We start from the raw sequence: 19,731 nt of genomic DNA on the forward strand, positions 1-19,731 counted from the left end.
GAGCATCAAATAAGATAAATGTTGACCAAAAGTATGACAGAGATTCGAGACAATATAATTGTAGGAAAATAAGTATTTGCACATTTGCATCTCAACAAGCAAAAAACAAAACTAAACTAAGAAAATGCATATTAGCATTTACATTTTACAAAAACACAGGGCCAGATACCGTCCTTAAGTCAAGTAGCTAGTAAGCACCTGAATTTAGCTACACTGAACACTCCTGGAACTTCAGGCTCTTACCGGGCTAATGATAATCCTATTATGTAGGAGCTAGGGAGAGCTAACGGTTTGAGGTTATTTATCATGGGGAGCAATTACCATGAGAGGTGACATCTGAGCAGAACTGAATGGGAGCCCAGAGACAGGGAAAGGCTGCATGTTTCCTGTGTGTCTTGGTAATTCCTGCTCCAGGAGTGAGAAGAAAGTCCCTGAACGGCCAACCCAACTTGTCCCCTTGATCATCTGGGGCGAGAAGAATGAGACAGGGAAGAGTGTAAAAGAGGATGAACCTTAATGGAAAATTCCAGGGTTTTAAGAAAAGTGCAAAGTCCTGAGAGTGCGACGTATGGTTCCTTTTTACGTCTCGCTGCCCACCTAACCCAGATGGGCAAACAAGCGACAGGGAAAAGAATCGGGAACACAGCTTCACCGCTGCCATTCCCCCAAAAGACTACCACGACCATAATGCATCGCTGCGCCGAGCCTAAGAGCCGCATCTCGTGACCTAAACGTCAGGAGATCCTATTCCCAGGGAGCGGCAGAGGCACCACCAACCCTGGGAGACTACAAGATCCAGCAGGCACCTCGCGCACCTCCACTGACCTGCCTAGCATTGTCAAATCCGGCCCCGCGGTCCGGACGGGCGCCCGGGAGCCTTCGCAGGGCAAGATGGCTGCTCTGGGTGCCGGAGCGGAGGTGAGGGGGTGTTAGGGAACAAACGTATTGGGTTTTCCTGTCGTGGCCGTGGGTACCTCCCAGTAAAACCTTTGTCTTGAGACAACCCTAGCACTTCGCAGTTTTGACCTGGAACCTCCCGGAGGGCTGCAAAATAAGCGCTTTCTCTGGGAGACGACGGAGGCACTGGGCTAGTCCATCAGGCCTTTCTGTCCCGACAGGTGCGACACTGAACAGTCAATGCCAGTGGGCGCGGGGAGGCGTGGCCTCCCCCTGGGCCGCCACCTGTACTGGTTTCTCTGCCTGTTCACCTTAAAGCTCTGGTAAGGAGGGGCGGAGGGCACGGGAAAAGGAGGGGACAGAAGATCCAATAGTCCTTGCCCCGGGAAATGAGGAGGATTGTGTCCCTTGACCATGGGAGTGGGGTGTTTTCTGGCTTCTGACTTTGCCCCTTTTCCCTGTCATCGCTGCAGCCAAGCAGAGGCTCCGGTGCGGGAGGAGAAGCTGTCAGGTAGGTGATGGTCTGGGAACCCAAAGCCCCTATGTTTTGTCGTGACAGCCACCCATATACCTAAAGCACAGATGGAAAAGGGAGGCGCCACAGGTGGAATGAGGGCATCCAGTTGTGCTGGGAAGTTGAATGGGCAGAACCCTTTGGGAGAAATATTTTCTGAATTAGTTCTGGAGCTGGTATTTCTCTCCCCTTTTAGTGAGCACCTCAAATTTGCCATGCTGGCTGGTGGAAGAGTTTGTGGTGGCAGAAGAGTGTTCTCCATGTTCTAACTTCCAGGCTGTGAGTATCTGTTTTCTCTTCCTTTTTTTCTCACATCTAATCAGTCCCTAACTCTTTTTTTTCCCCTGAACAATACAAAAGTTTATTTAACAAAAGTTCCTTATGAAAAGGGACACGACTTGATTTTTATATTGTAGAAAAACAGGTGCTGTGGAGAGGGGGCAGAGGACATGAGAAAACAATCAATTTCTCTGGTGAACACAACCATTCTTCATACTGGTCCCAAGGCTTCTGACATGATGATACTTCTTCGTATTACCACCATTCCAATACTGTTCTGTGTCCCACTAGTTGCCATCTCCACACATTCATCTATCACAAATTTCATGAAAGGATCAAATCTCTGCAATATTCCTTGGGCATGTCTGCCACCATTAAATTTCTTTTTCTTTTTTTAAAGTATATTTTATTGATTATACTATTACAGTTGTCCCAATTTTTTTCTCCCCTTTATCCCTCTCCACCCTGCACCCTCTCTCCCACCACTAGTCTCCCCCCTCCTTAGTTCGGTTTATGGACCTGTCCATGGGTCGTACATATAAGTTCTTTGGCTTCTCCATTTCCTGTACTTTCCTAAACCTCCCCCTGTCTAGTTTGTGCCGACCAATTATTCTTCTTATTCCCTGTACCTTTTCCCCTATTACCTGCCTCATCCTCCTGGCTCATAACCCTCCATGTGATCTCTGTTTCTGTGATTCTGTTCCTGTTCTAGTTGTTTGCTTAGTTTGTTTTTGTTTTTTATGTTCAGTTGTTGATAGTTGTTTGTTGTCATTTTACCATTCATAGATTTGATCTTCTTTTTCTTAGGTAAGTCCCTTTAACATTTCATATAATAAGGGCTTGGTGATGATGAACTCCTTGAATTTGACTTTATCTGAGAAGCACTTTATCTGTCCTTCCATTCTAAATGAAAGCTTTGCTGGATAGAGCAATCTTGAATGTAGGTCTTTGGATTTCATGACTTGGAATACTTCTTTCCAGCCCCTTCTTGCCTGTAAGGTCTCTTTGAAGAAATCAGCTGACAGTCTGACGGGAACTCCTTTGTAGGTGACTGTCCCCTTATCTCTTGCTGCTTCTAGGATTCTCTCTTTCATTTTAATCTTGGCTAATGTAATGATGATGTGCCTTGGTGTGTTCCTTCTTGGGTCCAACTTCTTTGGGACTCTCTGAGCTTCCTGGATTTCCTGGAAGTCTATTTCCTTTGCCAGATTGGGGAAATTCTCCTTTATTATTTGTTCAAATAAGGTTTCCACTCGTGGCTGTTCCTCTTCCCCTTCTGGTACCCCTATAATTCAGATGTTGGAACATTTAAAGATGTCCTGGAGGTTCCTAAGCCTCTCCTCATTTTTTGGAATTCTTGCTTCTTCATTCTTTCCTGTTTGGCAATTTTTTTCTTCCTTGTGGCTCACTCCCTTGATTTGAGTCCCAGTTCCCTTTCCATCCCTATTGGTTTCCTGTGCATTTCCCTTCATTTCAGTTAGTGTAGCCTTCATTTGTTTCTCTAATTTGTGACTAAAATCAACCAGTTCTGTGAGCATCCTGATCACCAGTGTTTTGAACTGTGCATCTGAAAGTTTGGCTATCTCTTGGTCGCTTAGAATTATTGGCTCTGGGGCTTTGAGCTGTTCTTGAGCCATAATGTTTTGGTCTGTTTGCACCTGTTATGGATGAGGGGCAGAGCCTTAGGTGTTCTGCAGGGTGGGGCAACCCGAGTTGCTGGATTGTGATGCTGTGTGTGGGGGTGGGGTCAGAGAGGGGCAATGGCGTTTGTTCTCCTCTCTCCCCTCTTCCACTTCCCAGAAGCAAATTGGGCCCTTCTGGTGCTGGTTCCCGGGTGTGGGCCTCTGCACCCTCCAGGACCCTGTGGGTCTCTCCAACAAACTCTCTGTGAGCCTGGGAGCTTCTCCCAGCACCTCAATCCCGAAAGTCTTTCCAGTTGGTGCTTTCAGGCTTTAATTCCCATCACTGGGGCCCTAGCTCGAGTGGTCTGTCTCACTGTTTGCTCTTTCACTTGGCTTATCTGCGCTTGAATGTGCGACCGCAGTCAGCTAGCCGCCCTGTGCCCTCACTGGGTCCGCCCATTGCCACCCCATGCCTGGGATCTGCCGGTCACTACTTACACTCCTGGGTTAGTCCACCGATCATTCTTGCCTGACCCCGCTTCGCTGCTGACTCTACCCGTTACCGGTCTGGCTAAATGGTTCATTGTTGTCAGACTTCCGTACAGTTCAATTTTCTGTGTTTTGGCTGTGCTTTTGTTACTAAAACTTTGTTGTCTTTAAACTTGGTTGTGCGAGGAGGCAGTGTTTCCACCTACACCTCCATCTTGGCCGGAAGTCCAATTTATTTAAGTTTGGAGGGTGAGCTTTGTTCATGGTGTCTACTTAACAAGTTCAAAGATATCTCCAAATGAAATGTGTGGCCTTTCTCATGTTCCCACCTTAGTCCCTACATCTTATTAAGTATGCTTTTGCATTGTCTTTTGTCTTTTTCCTTTGATATGTCCGAATCTGAATTTGTCTTCCCTCTGAAATGTGCCCTTTGCTTTCCAAGTTAATGGCAACATTGAGCTAATAACCATGCCTTGTTTGTTTTTAATCCAGGAGGCTCTAGAACCTGTCCCTGCCTCTCATAGTCTATTGCCTTTGAAATATTCTTTCTAACACGTATTCCTAATCATACAACCACCACCTCCACCATCCCCATTAAAACTCATCATTAGTTGTCTGTTGCCTACCAGCTGAGCCTTAGCACTCGATCACCTGCCCGTTCTGCAGGGCACCTTTCTGTTTCTCCTCCCACCCTCTCCTGATGTGTGCTCTGGTCCTTTTCTCCTGGCAGAAAGCCACCTCTGAATGTGGTTCCACAGGATATGTGGAGAAAATCACATGCAGCTTATCTAAGAGGAGTGAGTTCAAAAGGTAAGTGCTTTTTCTCTTCTTCTTTTTTAAATCCCCAACCTGTGGATATGCTTATTGATTTGAAAGAGTGGGGAAGGGAGGGAGAGAGATGAGAATCATCGATGTGATAGAGAAACATGGGGACCTGTTGCCTCTTGTACACGTCTTAACTGGGACCGAACCCACAACCTTTTGGTTTATAGGACAACACTCCAACTGGCTGAGCCACACCAGTCAGGGCTGGTTTGCTCCTTGAAACCTCCTAGATCACCTTGTTTGCTGCTATGACTTTATATAAGTAGTCCTACCTCTTCCTCTTGGTCTGGACGTAGTATGGCATATTGGAAAGAGAAGGGGATTTGAGACCAAATTACTTCAACCCAGGTCCCACATCACCCTCTCAGCACTATGGTATTGGCCATATTTTGTCAGTAAAATTGGTTAATACCTGCTCTGCTTATCTCACCAGAAAATAAGTTAAATGATACATCTGAGTGGGATTTATGCACCATGACCACAGTGGATTGGCTCTGATTTTCTCTTTTCCCCTTTGATGTATTTGGTTAGGCTGAAGTAGAAGGGAGGCTATAGGGAGGCCAGACAGCCTTTCCTAGGAATAACTGTTTCTTCCTACCCTCAGCTGCCGCTCAGCTCTGATGGAACAACACTTGTTCTGGAAATTTGAAGGGGCTGTTGTGGGTATAGCCTTGGTCTTCGCTTGCCTTGTCGTCGTTCGTCAGCGACAGCTGGACAGAAGGGCTCTGGAAAAGGTCCGGAAGCAAATCGAATCCATATAGCTGCCTTCCATCCACCCTTTCTATATGGGTCTTACAGACCCGACATCAGATAGAGAAAGTGGAATGGACTGACTTGTGCCCCTTTGTAATTTTTTGAGGGGGAAAAATCCAAAAAAGCCTTTCTTCTATCTTCCTTGGCTAGATCATTAATGAGCAGAATAAAAAGAGTAAAATAGAGTATAAAATATTTTCCTTCCCTTCTGTGATTTGGTTTGGGGCAGGAAGTTATAAAGGCAGGGAAAGGGGTAGGAACTTTAGGCCCTAGTTTATCAAGTACATGTCTTCCTTCTCTTCTACTTATATAAGTAGAATTTTACTTATTTAAAATTCTGGAATAACATTTCAGCAAAAAAAAAGAAGTTTATTTCTCAGTGAAACCTTCTGTTTCCTCTCAATCCTGTCTCCAAAGAAGAAATAAAATCATAGATACACCATAAAAGTATCTGAGGCTCCCCCTCAAATAGGCAGACTCAGGATAGACATCTAGGGCATCCTGATGTGATTCAGACCCTGGGGCCAGAGACCCCTAAGTGGGAATCCCAGGGGGAAGCAGAGTCAGGGGGCCCCGGAGTCCTTATGTGACCAGGTAGTGGGCTGGGAAGTGTTCCAGCTCACATCTCATCTGCATGCAGCACAGTTCTGGGGTGCCCAGTGGGGCCTGGCTTCACTCCTATCTTCTCCAGCAGTGTCCTTGTTGATCCATTTGCACCCTTGGTCCCAGGTAGCCCTCCCAATCTGGACTCTGTCTTTGGGGTCTCCCAATTTTTTGTTATGTTCTTGTGGGTCAGGATATTTCTGGAAATCACTGTGGGGTAAAGGAAAAAGGGCAGTAGAGTGTTCCCTTGGGTGGGAAGTCCTAGACAAGCCAGACCCTCCCTCACAGCTCTTGACTACTCTGGAGAAAGCCGCCACCTGCTCACTAGGTAAAAAGAGCCCTTCCCTGCCCTTCCCTCTCACCTCCATGAGGCTGGTAATCCTTGGACCCAGTTGCTGGTAGAGCTTGAAAGGGGCTGAAACTAGGCAGGATGATGAGAGCCAGGGAAAAAAGAAGTATCTGAAGGAAGCAAGAAGACACTTGGGCTGTGAGAAAAATTAAAAAAGAGGGCAGAATGAATAGAAGGCAGTTGGAGTCATTAGGGGTGGGAAGATTCATGTGGCTTGGGAGTCAGAGTATCAGGATGGAAGTGTGGCAGAACATGGAAATGGGGGAGGTGGGAAGTGGACTAATGGTACCAGAACACAAGTGCTGGTCTGGGCAGCCTTGTTGGAAGTTTGAGTAATGAGCATCTGCAGCTGGCGGAGCTGAGTCACCAAGGAGCTGGGAAAGAAGGATGAGTTACACCTGGGAACCAGGGCCCACCATTGGTGCCCCTGTGTGCTGCACACTTCCCCCGACATGCACACCGTCCTTTCACTCACATGTTGTGCCTCTCCAGCTCCTGGACTTTTTTCTGTAGTTCCTGGTTCTGTGCAGAACAGGCAGCCACCCTAAAGAATTTGGAAAGGTAGGACAAGGTTCTGCCATTATGTGAGTACCTGACCTTGCCTGCCTTGGTAAGGGAGCGGTCCCAGACCTAGGCCACAAGCAGCCAGAAATGTGAGTTCAAACATACCTGCTTTCTAGTCCATCAATGTACTCTTTCTTCCGGCGCCGACTGTCCTGAGCTGACTGCTTGTTACGGATTTTCCTCCTGACCTTCTTGAGGACCCTTTCCTCGGCCTGGGGCCCCAAGATATATCAGTCCTGGCTCTTAATGCCCCCCCTCCGCCCCAGCTCCCCAATTCTCTCCTGTGATCCTGGCTCCTCAGAGGCATGGTGGAGCCATTGGGTTGCGATTCCTTTGAGGAAGCATGTTACCTTGGTGAGGGGCAGGTGAGAGGGTAGGGAAATCCCTTCCTGCCCGAGAAGACGCTTCTCCTCATCAGTCAGGAACAAGGTTTGACAGGGCAGCTGGTGGGGGGGCAGGAGAAAACGAGAGGGAAGAGGGTCATCCCATTTCCAGCACCCCAGCTGCTCCCCCTGCATGCCTTCTAGAGAGTGTTTCCCATTTGCACTGAGGAATAACTAACCATGAAATGAATTAAGGGCAGAGACCTTAATTCAGACAGGCTCTAGATCATACTTAAAGGGACTTCTGAGGCTGAGAAGGGAGAGAGGACATGGTTTTGTCATATCCTTTGACCACAGGCTCTGGACTTCAGCACTTTGAGTAAACTAGGGAGAACCTGTTCTGGTCCACATCTCTGCAAACCTTAGAGGTATTTGAAGAGAATATGGGGTAACTCACTAAGGTAGGGTTTGCTCAATTTCCCAGCAGGCAAATGATTCACTTTCAGCTATTCTGTTTGGCAGAGTGTGTTATCCAGTCACCTGTCAATCACAGGAGCTACCTGGGCAGTGGCCCTTTCTTTCCAGGATCTGATCCCCACCTTTCAAACTAAAGCTCTGTCTCCTGTCAAAGAACTCCCTAAGGGTAACCAGACTGAACAATTTCTCATAAAGTATGTGGGAAGGGGAAGCATTTTCTCAGTCTGTTAAGATCTTGCTTACGCGCATATCCTCTGTTTGGCTCAAATTATTATAAAAATTCTCAAAAAAAAGTATGTAGAGAGGCTACATAGTGTCTGGCTAATGTGAGCACATCAACTGAGTGACTTGCTTTCTAATTTTTTTCTTGAAAGATTTATATTTAATTTTGTGATGGGAATTTGCTTTTGCTTTTGCTTTCTAATAGTCTTTGACTTTTAGCTAAACCATTTCTTCTATCTCTGCCTTTTTCTGATGATCCCTTCTTGTTCCTATGACTATGAGAGTGGTGTCCCTCCCAGTCCACCTGATCGAAATCCGTGAGAATGGGGCGTGGAAGGTTTTATTTAAAAAGCAAAACTGCCCTGACTGGTGTGGCTCAGTGGATTGAGTGCTGGCCTGCAAACCAAAGCACTGCCGGTTCAATTCCCAGTCAGGGCACGTGCCTGGGTTGTGGGCCAGGTCCCCAGGAGTGAGTGTGTGATAGGCAACCCCACATTGATGTTTCTCTCCCTCTCTTCCTCCTTCCCTTCTCCTCTCTCAAAAATAAATAAATAATAAAATATATATAAAGCAAAACCACAAATTCCCCAGTGTTTTAAGGTCCCTCAACCCAAAATTTTAAGATGCCTGGCTTGGGGTTGGCTACTTGTCTAGCTTCAACCACAGATTTTCAAGGAGGCTCAAAACTGTTCCCTACCTTTTGCACACAAGTTCTTTCCACGATAAAGGCATGGTCCCCTCCTCACCCCCCTAGAGGAACCAGACCATAGCCTTGAGAAGTTATCTGATCTGCCTGCTGGATAATCGCTCCAGTAGAAATGTAGTTGCAGTTTCTCCTCTTACATTCCATGCCCAGTAATCAGTTGGATTCTCAGGCGGCCTGTCCCATTTCTGTGTCCTGACCCAAGACTGAGACAATAGCTGAGCAAACAATGCACATAAGGTTCAGACTTTTTCCTTTAGCCCTATTCCCAGATTCCCTCACCCCAGCTTCTTAATTGTTATCACCACCTTACCCCCAACTGCTTCTCTCCTTTGTCCTTTCCTGCTTTTATTTTTTAAAAGATTTTATTTATTTATTTTTAAAAGATTGTATTTATTTTTAGAGAGAGGGGAAAGGAGAAAGAGGGAGAGAAACATCAGTGTGTGGTTGCCTCTCATGCGCTCCCCTACTGGGGACCTGGCCCGCAAACTAGTCATGTGCCCTGACTGGGAATCAATCCAGAGACTCTTTGGTTTGCAGTCTGGCACTCAGTCCACTGAGCCACACCAGCCGGGTCCCTTTCATGCTTTTAAATTGCCATGTCTCCCTGGCCTTCAGGCCCAATGGCACAAAAATTAGGCCAAAGACAGTTCAGCATCAGTTTCCCCCTCCTGTACCCCCATCTGTGGGTATATATGGGTGTATCAGGGAGGACTGGATCAGGCCAACCCCAAGACTCACCAGGGTCGCAGGAAGCACTGGGTTTACAGTGCCTAGTCTCGGCTGGATGCAGGCCTGAGCATTAAGGGGCAGCTTGCTGACTGTGCAGGCATCAGGCACCATAAATGGTGGGCTCCACTGATCTGAGGGAGACATAGGTGGCTGGGAGAAAGGAAATGGAAGGTACACCTGCTGGCAGCAGTGCCCGGGTAGTGGCACAGATTGGGGAAACCCCCTTAACCCCAGGGCTAGGGCAGAATCTGAAGGGCCATTATCCCCTTGCCATAGAACATTACTGACCTAGCTGAATGGAGATGAACCCTACAGCTGGCCCAGCTTCCTCCTGCATCTTCTCCAGGACCTCTGCCTCATAAACAACCTCATAGAAGGCAGGGGAACTGAGTGCCTTGGGGATAGGGGAACTGTCTGCATGACCAGGGTCCTCAGAGATTCCACTGTCACTGCCAGGAGATGCTTCTGAACAGTACACTTCATTGGGATCAATGAAAAGCTTTGGGAGGTCTTCAGGCTCACTCTCTCGAAGGCCCTATGTTAGAAGAGGGTATATATGTATATTTACAAAGAAGAGTTCTGGAGTCCTTCCTGACATCAAAATCTAGATCCTTCATGCTTCAGTTTCAGTCCTTTCTGTTTTTGGACATGGGGATACTTACAGTTTATTTCTATTTTAGGTGTACCATCTTCAGACCTCTTTCCAAATGTAGGCTGAAGCCTCTTGGGCTTCTTACCAGAGTTGTTTCAACCCACCCCTACTGCCATTCATCACACTCACACAGACATGGCCCCCACTGGACTCGCAGCCTTGCCGGCCCTGTTCTTGTGGCATAGTCACTGGGACCTCTGGAGGTGGACAGTGGTGTCCCAGCTCCAGGAAGGATCCTGTTAAGACATCGTCTGGGGGTTCCAGCCAGAAGTCCAGCAGGTCAGGGGTTCCGAAATCCATGCTGCAGGGAGGCATGTGGGGTGGGAGAGTTGCGGGGGGATGATGGCCAACACACACACACGCACACACTGCATCTGGGTTCCTCTCACTCCCTCTTCCATTACCCCCCTTCCTCACCTTTGGAGCCTCTCACCTGTCAGGCAGAGATCTCGCCTCGTCCTGATCTCTGTGGTTTCCACGAACAGGACCCCGGATTATTACCTGTTCCGAAGAGCCCAGCCAGCCCTGACAAGCCAGCCTAGCCTGCTGACCAAACCGAACAGTACACCTTTTCTTCCCTCCAGGATCTCACATCCTGGACCTGCCCAGCCAAGCCCCACCCCCAGCCTTACACTAGGAAAGTGGGTTGCACCTAGTCGGGATCCAAAGTAGGGACGCTGAATCTGGGAGCAGGGGGTTAAGAGGGTTATCGTTCACAAACCAGACCTGAGAAAAACAAGCAGCTTCGCTCCTTCTGCCTTAGTTTTTCCTAGCGATAGCAAATCTTCCCGAGGTGGCTCCCCAGGGAAGAACCCAGGTGGCTGTGACAGGATACTCGAGTGCCTGTTCTCCGGCCATCAATTCTATAAGAAGGAGACCAAGGGCCCTAGCTAGTGTAGCTCAGTGGATGAAGTGCGGGCCTGCGAACCAGAGCTGTTCGATTCCCAGTCAGGGCACATGCCTGGGTTGCAGGCCAGTTCACAGCAGGGGACCCACAAGAGGCAACCATACATTGATACATTGATCTCCCTCTCCCCTCTCTCCCTCCCTTCCCCTTTAAAGAACTAAAACCTTAAAAAAAAAAAAAAAAAAAAAAGGAAAGAAAGGAGACCAAGGCAAGGTTTGAAAACAAAGAAGGAAAGAATCGGCTGTTGCCAAGATTTACGATGAATCCCCTCCCCCGTGGCTTCCGTGGCTCTCAGCCCACGCTGAGTCTGATGGGAAACTGGAGACGTAGCGGTTTTGATGGGCAGGGCAATGAGCGAATGGAATTACCCTCTGGTCAGACTTGGTCAGAATTGGCTGATCAGAGAGGGAGTAGGGCAGTAGGGCCAATGGGGTTGGGGCACTTATAAGTCCGGCGGGGATTGGGTTCTGGAGACCAAAGAGGGGTAAGAATTAGAATTGCAGTGAAGGGGGAGAATTCAGGGAATGCTGCGGCTTGGTTTGGTTTCGCTTGCTATGTGACTCGTAAACCCAGATTATTACTGGGCGGGGGGGGGGGGGGGGGGGTGAATATCCTGTTAGCCCACATTAAGTGACAGAGCTTTGACTGGGCCGGTGGAAGGTCGTGCTCTCGCGATTTGTCAAGACCAATTATAGGTATACACAGGACTGTTAAGTAAAGGAGGTGAGAGTCTGGAAAACTATAAAACTTTAAAAAATCATTAGGGTTTACGGCAGGAATATGTCTTATTGTTTGCATACAATTACCAACAAGAGTATGTGTCCTACATGTGTATAGTATACAAAATATTTTCATTTTTCTCTCATTTAATCCACAACGGCTCTGAGGGAGACAGGCCAGGAAATGTTTTACTAATTTTACTGATGACGATACAAAGATCCATGACTAGAATGTAGTAATACCAAAACCCAGGATTTTTTTTCCCTTGATCTAGTGACTGATGATCTAAGAATTCATTTTAAATAAAATAATGAAGCTATGATGATGTAGGTATTTTCATCTGCTTGCCTCCTCAAAAATATTTCAGAGAAGAAGTAGCTGGGTGACTAAAGCAACAAAGTTTGGGGTGTAGATCTGGAATTCAGACTGGTATTCTCATGAAAATTTCAGTGGGTTGAAGGTAAAGACAGGTACAGACAGTTACTGGGTAACTATTGCATGTTGAGGCATTTTCATGTAACTAATATAATTCTCATAGCAACTCACAGCAGTCAGAGAGAAGATAAGTAACTTTCTCAAGGTCACTGTAAGTAGCTAACCCAAAATTTAGCTGCTTGAGCCCATATTCTTTGCACTATATTAAACTGTCTTGCTGGAGCTTTCTCAGATTTCCCAACTCTCTTTTTTGCTCATCCTGTATCTTGCTCAAGTAATGAAAAGACAAAGCAGGTTCCTAGATTGATGCAGAAGTCGGAGGAAAATAGAACCATCATTACTTATATTTTCCCCAAAGCAATAAAGGTTTCAAAGGGCTTCCTTCTGGCTGAATGCATGGAGATGATTACATGGAAAATATAGTCAGCTTCCATCAATGTCAGAACTGGAAGGAGCCCTGGCTGTTGTGGCTCAGTGAACTAACCGAGCACTGGCCTGCAAACTGAAAGGTTGGCAGTTTGATTCCCAGTCAGGGCACATACCTACCATATTTTTTGGACTATAAGACACAGTCCCCCCCAAATTTAGGAAGAAAAGGATGTGTGTCTTGTAGTCCAAATGTATTTTACCTGGCTCCCTGGGGCGGGGGTGGAGTGAGGTCACAGGTTATTAAATATTTTACCACACTTTTTGCTTCACAATATTTTTCCCTATTTCTTCCTCTAAAACCTAGGTGCATCTTATGGTCTGGTGCGTCTCATAGTCCTAAAAATACAGTAGGTTGTATCCCTGATTGGGGGTGCGTGAGAGTCAACTGCTTAATGTATCTTTTTAATTTTTTTTATTTTTAGAGATGGAAAGGGAGGGAGAAAGAGAGGAAGAGAAACTTCAATGTGCGGTTGGCTCTTGAGCACCTTCTGCTGGAGACCTGGCCCCCAACCCAGACATGTGCCCTTACTGGAAATCGAACTCACAGCCCTTTGGTTCTCAGTCCAGTGCTCAATCCACTGAGCCACACCAGTTAGGGCTGATTAATGTATCTTTTTTTTTTAAAGATTTTATTTATTTATCTTTAGAGGGGAAGGGAAGGAGAGAGGGAGAGAAATATCAACGTATGGTTGCTTCTTCTGCATCCCCTGCTGGGAACTGGCCTGCAACCTAGGCATGTGCCCTGACTGGGAATCGAACCGCGATCCTTTGGTTCACAGGCCTGCGCTCAATACACTGAGCCACACCAGTCAGGGCTGATTAATGTATCTTGATGTATCTCTCACACATCGATGTTTCTCTCCCTTTCTTTCTCAATGACTTGCCTAAGATCACATACCAAATTAAGTTAGAGCCAGGACTAGTACCCAGGTGTCCTGGCTCCCAGTCCATGATTCCTTCTCAATGTTACTAATTAGCAATACTCGTAGAAGCATAATTTGCCACAGACAAACCATAGTATGAATAATATTCCCTTAAATAATCTGGAGTTTCTTCTAATAGTAATTTTTATCTTTTAATTAAGAGCTTGAGCCCTGGCTGGTGTGGCCCAGTGGATTCAGTGCCAGCCTATGAACTAAAGGGCTGCCTGTTGATTCCTGGTCAGGGCACATGCCTGGGTTGTGGGTTGATCCCTGGTTGGGGTGTGTGCAAGAGGCAACCAATCAATGTTTCCCTCTCTCATTCTTTCTTTCTTGCCCTCTGTCTAAAAATAAATAAAAAAAATTTTAAGAGCTTAAAACAGCACTGATTATTCTTATTAAATGATGGGGAACTACTACTCATTTGACTTACATCATGCTCTTACGCTCCATATGATTTTTCTTCTAGACTACCTACTTCACGAAATCTTCACATTCCCCCTTTCTTTCTTTTTTTTTAAGATTTTGTTTATTTTTAGACAGAGGGGAAGGACAGGAGAAAGAAAAGGAGAGAAACATCAACACCCTGTACATTCTGCACCCGCCCCCCCTTGCCCCTGGGGCCCCGGGGACGCAGCCTATACCCAGGCCTGTGCCCTGACTGGGAATCAAGCTGGTGACGCTTTGGTTCTCAGGCTGGTGTTCAATCCAATGAGCCACAACAGCCAGGACACATTCTCCTTTCCTTAAGGAAGTCGCTGTCCTTTGAAAGGGTAAAGCCAGAGCCATTTGCTATTGTGGCACCATTTGCTGAACAGGCCTGTGACCTTGTTAAACAAGACTGCCATTTTACTCTTCTGAGCTTGTCCCCACAACTGGAAATTACTGGAAGGTAAGAACAGAATGAACTACTCTCTAGAGTCACAGGCAGAAGATAATATTGGAGCCTTGAATTACAATGCCTGCAACAGCCCAGGGCCACACAACAGCAGCCCCTGCCTTTTTTTTTTTTTTTAAGATTTTATTTATTTTTAGAGAAAGGAAAGAAGGAAGAGAGAAAAACATCAGTGTGTGATTGCCTCTTGAGTACCGCCTACAGTGGTCCTGGGCTGCAATCCAGGCATTTGCCCTGACTGGGAATTGAACCAACGACCTTTTGGTTTGCAGGCTGGCACTCAATCCACTGAGCCACACCAGCCAGGGCTCCACCCTTTTTTAGTCCAATTATAATCCAATAAAAGCTCAAAGCTTCCACCCCGCAATGCTTGTGTATCTCTCCACACTATACCCCTTTCCTTTCAGGGAGAGCAAATAAAAACTTTATTCGTAACTTTCTTCTCTTTGTGAATTCTTTCACAGTCAGTGTCACTAACCACCCTAACGGCCTTGATTTCCAAAGCCGTATCAAAGGCATCACTCTGTCCCTTCTTTAGGGAATGAGGCCTTTGCAAAAAAGAATAAGCTGAGCCCCTTTCTTTATTTTCCTCCTTTGTTCCCTACTCTCCCATGAGACTAGAAGATTCTGATAGCACAGGAATGTGGGCCAAGATGATCCAGGCTAAGGAAATAGTAAAGGCCCTCAGTTGAAAATACCTTAACCCATTCAAAGATCAGAAAACAGCAAAGAAGTCCTAAGAAGGGAATGTTTTCTTTGGCGCCAGGGTGCACAGAAGGGATCCAAGATCAAGCAGACATACAGTGAGGCGGAAGATTAGGGACTGAGGGGTGGGTATAGGACACCACCCTTGTTCACTTCCTGTCCGGGTTTGTAGCTTCCTTTTTAAAAAATCTCTAAAACATCAAAGCCTATGTTGAGCAGCCACCTCCTTGCCAAGCAGAAAATCGCAGTGGCCCAGGCTGTCTGCACCTGAGATACTCGCTACCCTTTCCTGGCTCTTGCGCATTCTCCTATCGTCTCCGGCTACACTTGGCAGCGGCTTCCCGTCTTTGATTGGTCCTAGGCCACGTCATTCTTTTCATGGCCCCGCCCCCGGACCTGTCATTGGCAGCTGGAGGAGGATTCGCAGATGCTCTGGTTCGGGGAGGAGGGGCTCTGGGGAGAGGGGTGGGAATTCCCGACTGGAGGCCGGAACTCAGCGAGTGCCATGTAGTGAGACCCTCGCGAGGTGAGTGCGGACTTTATGGGAGCGGGGTTCAGGACAGCTGCCCAGGCCTCCTAGGAGACCTAGGAGCTGGAGTTTAGGCTCTCATATTTTTCTGCTTCACGGGACGCTGGCGGCCGCGGACCCCGCCTACTGAAGCCCGGACTTTCAGACGCCGCCCTCAGTTGTTTTCAGTAGGTCCCGGGACCCCGGACTCCTTGGGCCCTTTTTTTAGTCATCTACTCCGACGTCCCAGGCTGGGGCCTGAAGTGGTCGCTCTCTGCTTTCAGGGGGATGGCGCTGGGCAAACGGGAGCGGGAGAGGGATCCAGCACCCAAGTTCGCCCTGTTCAGGTGGTCCAAGAAGCTACCCACGCTCATCATTGCACAGTCCCTCCCCCCGCCCCAACCTTAGCCTCATCTGTTCCTTCCCAGAAGGGGCCTGGCCTCCATTTTTCTTACAGGACCCCAGCTCCCTAGTTCTCTGGGAGTTCCAGATGAAAGCGTAATGACATATCTACACAGTCCTCATGACTCCGTTTCCCCCTCGCAGGGCCCCTGAATAAGTCACTTGGAAGGGATAAAGCCTGAGGGGGAAGAGGAATGTTCCCAGTACAGGAGTGGATGGTGGATGAGTCACACTGGGTTGGGGAAGGTCAGAAAGTGTCTGGTGTGAGGGAACTGCACTCTGCTGACCTGTCTTTCCCTTTCTTTGGCCCCATCTTTCCTTATGTGACCATTTCCCCAACTCACTCTGTCCTCCTAGGTCTGAGAGTGACTGGAGCAACCACAGCCACCATGGGGCCCTGGGGAGAGCCAGAGCTCCTGGTGTGGCGCCCGGAGGTAGTAGCCTCGGAGTCCCCAGTGCCCGTGGGACTGGAGGTGAAGTTGGGAGCCCTAGTGCTACTGCTGGTGCTCACTCTCATCTGCAGTCTTGTGCCCATCTGTGTGCTACGCCAGCCAGGAGCTAACCCAGAAGCCTCAGGTAAGGCTCTCCTTTTCCCTGCTGCTATGGATGCTTGGGGCACTGAAGGCTCTGGCACTGAAGAAGGTGACCTAAGGAGGAGAAGGCAGGAGTGACCATTGCTTGGGTTGGGGAAGTGGGGCCTGGAGAGGGTTCATTTGCTCATTTCCTTCTGTGCTTTACTCCTGCCCAGCCTCCCGCCAAAGAGCCTTGAGCCTAGTAAGCTGCTTTGCGGGGGGTGTCTTTTTGGCCACCTGTCTCCTGGACCTGCTTCCTGACTACCTATCTGCCATAGATGAGGCCCTGGCAGCCCTGCATGTGACGGTGAGCACTGACTGGCTGCATGTGACCCTGTGAATGTGACTGTATTCAGTTGCATACCTCTAGGAGAGGTGGTTTGTGTGTATCTGTTCCTGTCACTTCGTGACTGTGTGGAAGCCTCTTGGATGTGATCCTATGAATTATGATTTTTAGTTATAGAGCATAACTCTTTTTGTGGGCTTCCTCCCCCAGTCCCTATGTGACCACTATGTACCCTCTGAGACAGCCTAAGGAACTTTATTAAGAGGTGTGTGACCTACTCTATTGGTTTCTCAGTTCCAGCTTTAAGGAAGCTAATAGCACTCCAAGAATCATCTTTATCCTCTCACCACTTGCCTGAAGGATTGTAGAAAGAGGTCCCTACAGGCTTGGGAAGGGTAGTAGGTAATCCCAGGGGTTTGGTGTCGCTGACCAAAAAGGCCTAAATAAGTTGGATATGAGGAAGATCAAGTTCAAAGCATAGGAAAGTCTCATAGGAAAAACTGAGACAGTTGGGTGGTGGTTCAAGGACAGCACTCTGGACTCTTCCTCTACCTCCCTGAGACTGAGGAAGTAACACTGGATGTGACCTGTGTCTTTGTGGGACTGGGTGTAAGTCTGAATGCCCCTGCAACAGTGTATGGCTCTATGTGTGAGCATTTGGGAAGGTGGGCCAATGTGTGTTTATATGTCTACATGTGATACTTTGTGTATGTCTACATCAGTGGCTCTGAACTGGGGGTGGGAGTTTTAACCTTCCCCCCAAAAAACATTTGGTAATGTTTGGAGACATTTTTGGTTGTCACAGCTCAGGGAGGGAGAGTGTTGCACTGCTATTGGCATCTAATGGGTAGAGGCTAGAGAGGCTCTGCACAGGAGAGCCTTCCACAGCAAAGAATTTTCTAGCCCCAAATGTTAATGATGCCCGGGTTGAGAAACCTTGGTCTACATGTAACACTGACACCAGAATCTATGTGATTGTGGATCATTCTGTGTCTGTGTCACCAAGCGACTCTGTATCTGTGTGACCGTGAGTGGCACTGTGTCAGTATGTGACCCCATGTCTGTGTAACTGGGACTCCACTTGATTCCGCATCTGACTCCTCTTCCCCATACTTGGTCTGTCTCCTGAACTCCTTGCTGCCTCCTCTGCCCGTAGCTCCAGTTCCCTCTACAAGAATTCATCCTGGCCATGGGTTTCTTCCTGGTCCTGGTGATGGAGCAGATCACACTGGCTTACAAGGAGCAGTCAGTGCCACCACCTCGAGAGGAGACAAGAGCGCTGCTGGGAACAGTGAATGGAGGGCCGCAGCACTGGCATGATGGGCCAGGCGTCCCACAGGCAAGCGGAACTCTGGCAGCTCCCTCAGCCCTGCGTGCCTGTGTACTGGTTTTCTCCCTGGCCCTGCACTCAGTGTTTGAGGGGCTGGCGGTGGGGCTTCAGCGAGACCGGGCTCGAGCCATGGAGCTGTGCCTGGCTTTGCTGCTCCATAAGGGTATTCTGGCAGTCAGCTTGTCCCTGCGGCTGCTGCAGAGCCACCTGAGAGCAAAGGTGGTGGCTGGCTGTGGGATTCTCTTCTCATGCATGACACCTCTGGGAATTGGGTTGGGTGCAGCTCTGGCAGAGTCAGCTGGGCCACTCCACCAGCTAGCCCAGTCTGTACTGGAAGGCATGGCGGCTGGCACCTTTCTCTATATCACCTTCCTGGAAATCCTGCCCCAGGAGCTGGCCACTTCTGAGCAGAGGATCCTCAAGGTCATTCTGCTCTTGTCAGGCTTTGCCCTACTTACTGGTCTGCTTTTCATCCAAATCTAGGGGGCTCCAAGAGGGGCAGGGGAGACTGGGTACCAGGTGCTGTTGACCCACCTCCCCTCCTCAGGAGTGGGGAAGGGAAGTATAGAGGGCCAAAGAGTTCTCTGAGAGGTGGGGGTGGAGCCTTTTGTACTTACTACCTGACCAATGAGAGGGAAGTGGGCAGACAAGAGCCTGACCCCCCAGGCCAAAGGAACAAGGCATGGTCAAGTCACTAGACATCAAGAGACATAGTATTATAGAGAAGATACTGAGCGTTAGAATCAGGCAGACACTACACAGGGATACCTGGAGGTGGGTACCCAGATGCTGTGGGATAGAAGCAGAGAGGGCTTAAGTCCATGGTCAGCAGTTCTGTTTGTAGCCCATTTCAGCCTTCTGTAATTTGGAGTGGACCCCTCCTACTTTTCTTAGCTCCTACTCTCACATCTAGTTTCCTCTTCCCTTCTCCCAAAATATTAGTGCCAAGACACCTCCTGCCAGTTTTGGTACCTTCTCTGGCTTCTCCAGTCTGCTCACTCCTCTATTTTTAAAGTGCCAAATAAAATGCCCTCCCTCTTTCTCAAAGCACAGTAATGCACTGAGCCCTGCCTGGCACTTCAGTGAAGGGGGCTCTTTTGCTTTGTATTTTAGTCCAAAATTCTGAGGTGGAGCAGAAGAGTTTGCGGAGTTGTGGTGTGGGGGGAGGGTTGTCAGATCTGCGGTTCCCTACCACTGCTGCACCTTAGGAATACCGCACATGGACATGGTGCCCCATACCCAGATGATAAATACTGAGCTGCCAAAAATTTTTATACCATAGGAGGCCAAGGGGGGAGGGGAATATTCACCCCCGGGGTTATTTTGGGGGAGGTAGGGCTGTACACAGGGCCATAATCTTTAGAATCTATTTTACTTACGGATCTGTTTGGGGACATATTACCCAAATAAAAGATGTTTCTCTACATTTGTGCAGTATCTGATTCATTTGTATCGAGAAAGCGGTGGGCATGTGCCCAGCCTGAGAGGTCCTGAGTCCCAGATGTTTACAGTTGTTTTAGTAACATCCCTGGTCTCATTATTTTCATTCAGTCCCTTCTCTGAAGATGACATTTTCCCTCTTTTGACTCTTCCTTCTTCCCTTCCCTTCCCCTTCCCC

At 48.1% G+C, this 19,731-nt stretch overlaps 4 protein-coding genes across 7 annotated transcripts; 2 read left to right on the top strand and 2 right to left on the bottom strand.

Moving 5' to 3' along the window:
* The first annotated feature begins 800 nt into the window (after nt 1-800).
* On the top strand, nt 801-5,564 carry JTB (jumping translocation breakpoint). The gene is made up of 6 exons (XM_037162445.2): nt 801-918; nt 1,119-1,220; nt 1,371-1,408; nt 1,608-1,690; nt 4,532-4,611; nt 5,231-5,564. Exons 2-6 carry the CDS (start codon nt 1,138-1,140, stop codon nt 5,385-5,387), a joined length of 441 nt encoding a protein of 146 aa, XP_037018340.2. The 5' UTR covers nt 801-918; nt 1,119-1,137; the 3' UTR covers nt 5,388-5,564.
* LOC119061766 (small nuclear ribonucleoprotein G-like) lies at nt 1,855-2,343 on the bottom strand. Its single transcript, XM_053666208.1, has 2 exons — nt 2,335-2,343; nt 1,855-2,078 (listed from the first exon to the last, which is right to left on the bottom strand). Exons 1-2 carry the CDS (start codon nt 2,341-2,343, stop codon nt 1,902-1,904), a joined length of 186 nt encoding a protein of 61 aa, XP_053522183.1. The 3' UTR covers nt 1,855-1,901.
* SLC39A1 (solute carrier family 39 member 1) lies at nt 4,538-19,539 on the top strand. Of its 3 annotated transcripts, none has more exons than XM_053666299.1 (4): nt 4,538-4,611; nt 16,283-16,501; nt 16,674-16,804; nt 17,940-19,539. In XM_053666299.1, the coding sequence occupies exons 1-4, from the start codon at nt 4,563-4,565 to the stop codon at nt 18,594-18,596; spliced, it is 1,056 nt and encodes a 351-aa protein (XP_053522274.1). In that variant the 5' UTR covers nt 4,538-4,562; the 3' UTR covers nt 18,597-19,539. The 3 variants fall into 3 exon arrangements, with proteins under 3 accessions (XP_053522274.1, XP_037018338.1, XP_037018339.1); XM_037162443.2 differs by lacking the exon at nt 4,538-4,611 and adding an exon at nt 15,438-15,541; XM_037162444.2 differs by lacking the exon at nt 4,538-4,611 and adding an exon at nt 15,548-15,711.
* Nucleotides 5,627-11,229, bottom strand: CREB3L4 (cAMP responsive element binding protein 3 like 4). Of its 2 annotated transcripts, none has more exons than XM_037162442.2 (10): nt 10,438-11,229; nt 10,134-10,305; nt 9,641-9,887; nt 9,362-9,483; nt 7,246-7,338; nt 7,001-7,107; nt 6,807-6,875; nt 6,621-6,705; nt 6,345-6,441; nt 5,627-6,192 (listed from the first exon to the last, which is right to left on the bottom strand). In XM_037162442.2, the coding sequence occupies exons 2-10, from the start codon at nt 10,302-10,304 to the stop codon at nt 5,999-6,001; spliced, it is 1,185 nt and encodes a 394-aa protein (XP_037018337.2). In that variant the 5' UTR covers nt 10,305; nt 10,438-11,229; the 3' UTR covers nt 5,627-5,998. The 2 variants fall into 2 exon arrangements, with proteins under 2 accessions (XP_037018337.2, XP_037018336.2); XM_037162441.2 differs by having other exon boundaries at nt 6,621-6,729.
* Nucleotides 19,540-19,731: the final 192 nt, after the last annotated feature.

Source organism: Artibeus jamaicensis, unplaced genomic scaffold, assembly GCF_021234435.1.
Source record: "Artibeus jamaicensis isolate MK-2021 breed Jamaican fruit bat unplaced genomic scaffold, CSHL_Jam_final contig_447, whole genome shotgun sequence".
Lineage (NCBI taxonomy): Eukaryota > Metazoa > Chordata > Mammalia > Chiroptera > Phyllostomidae > Artibeus > Artibeus jamaicensis.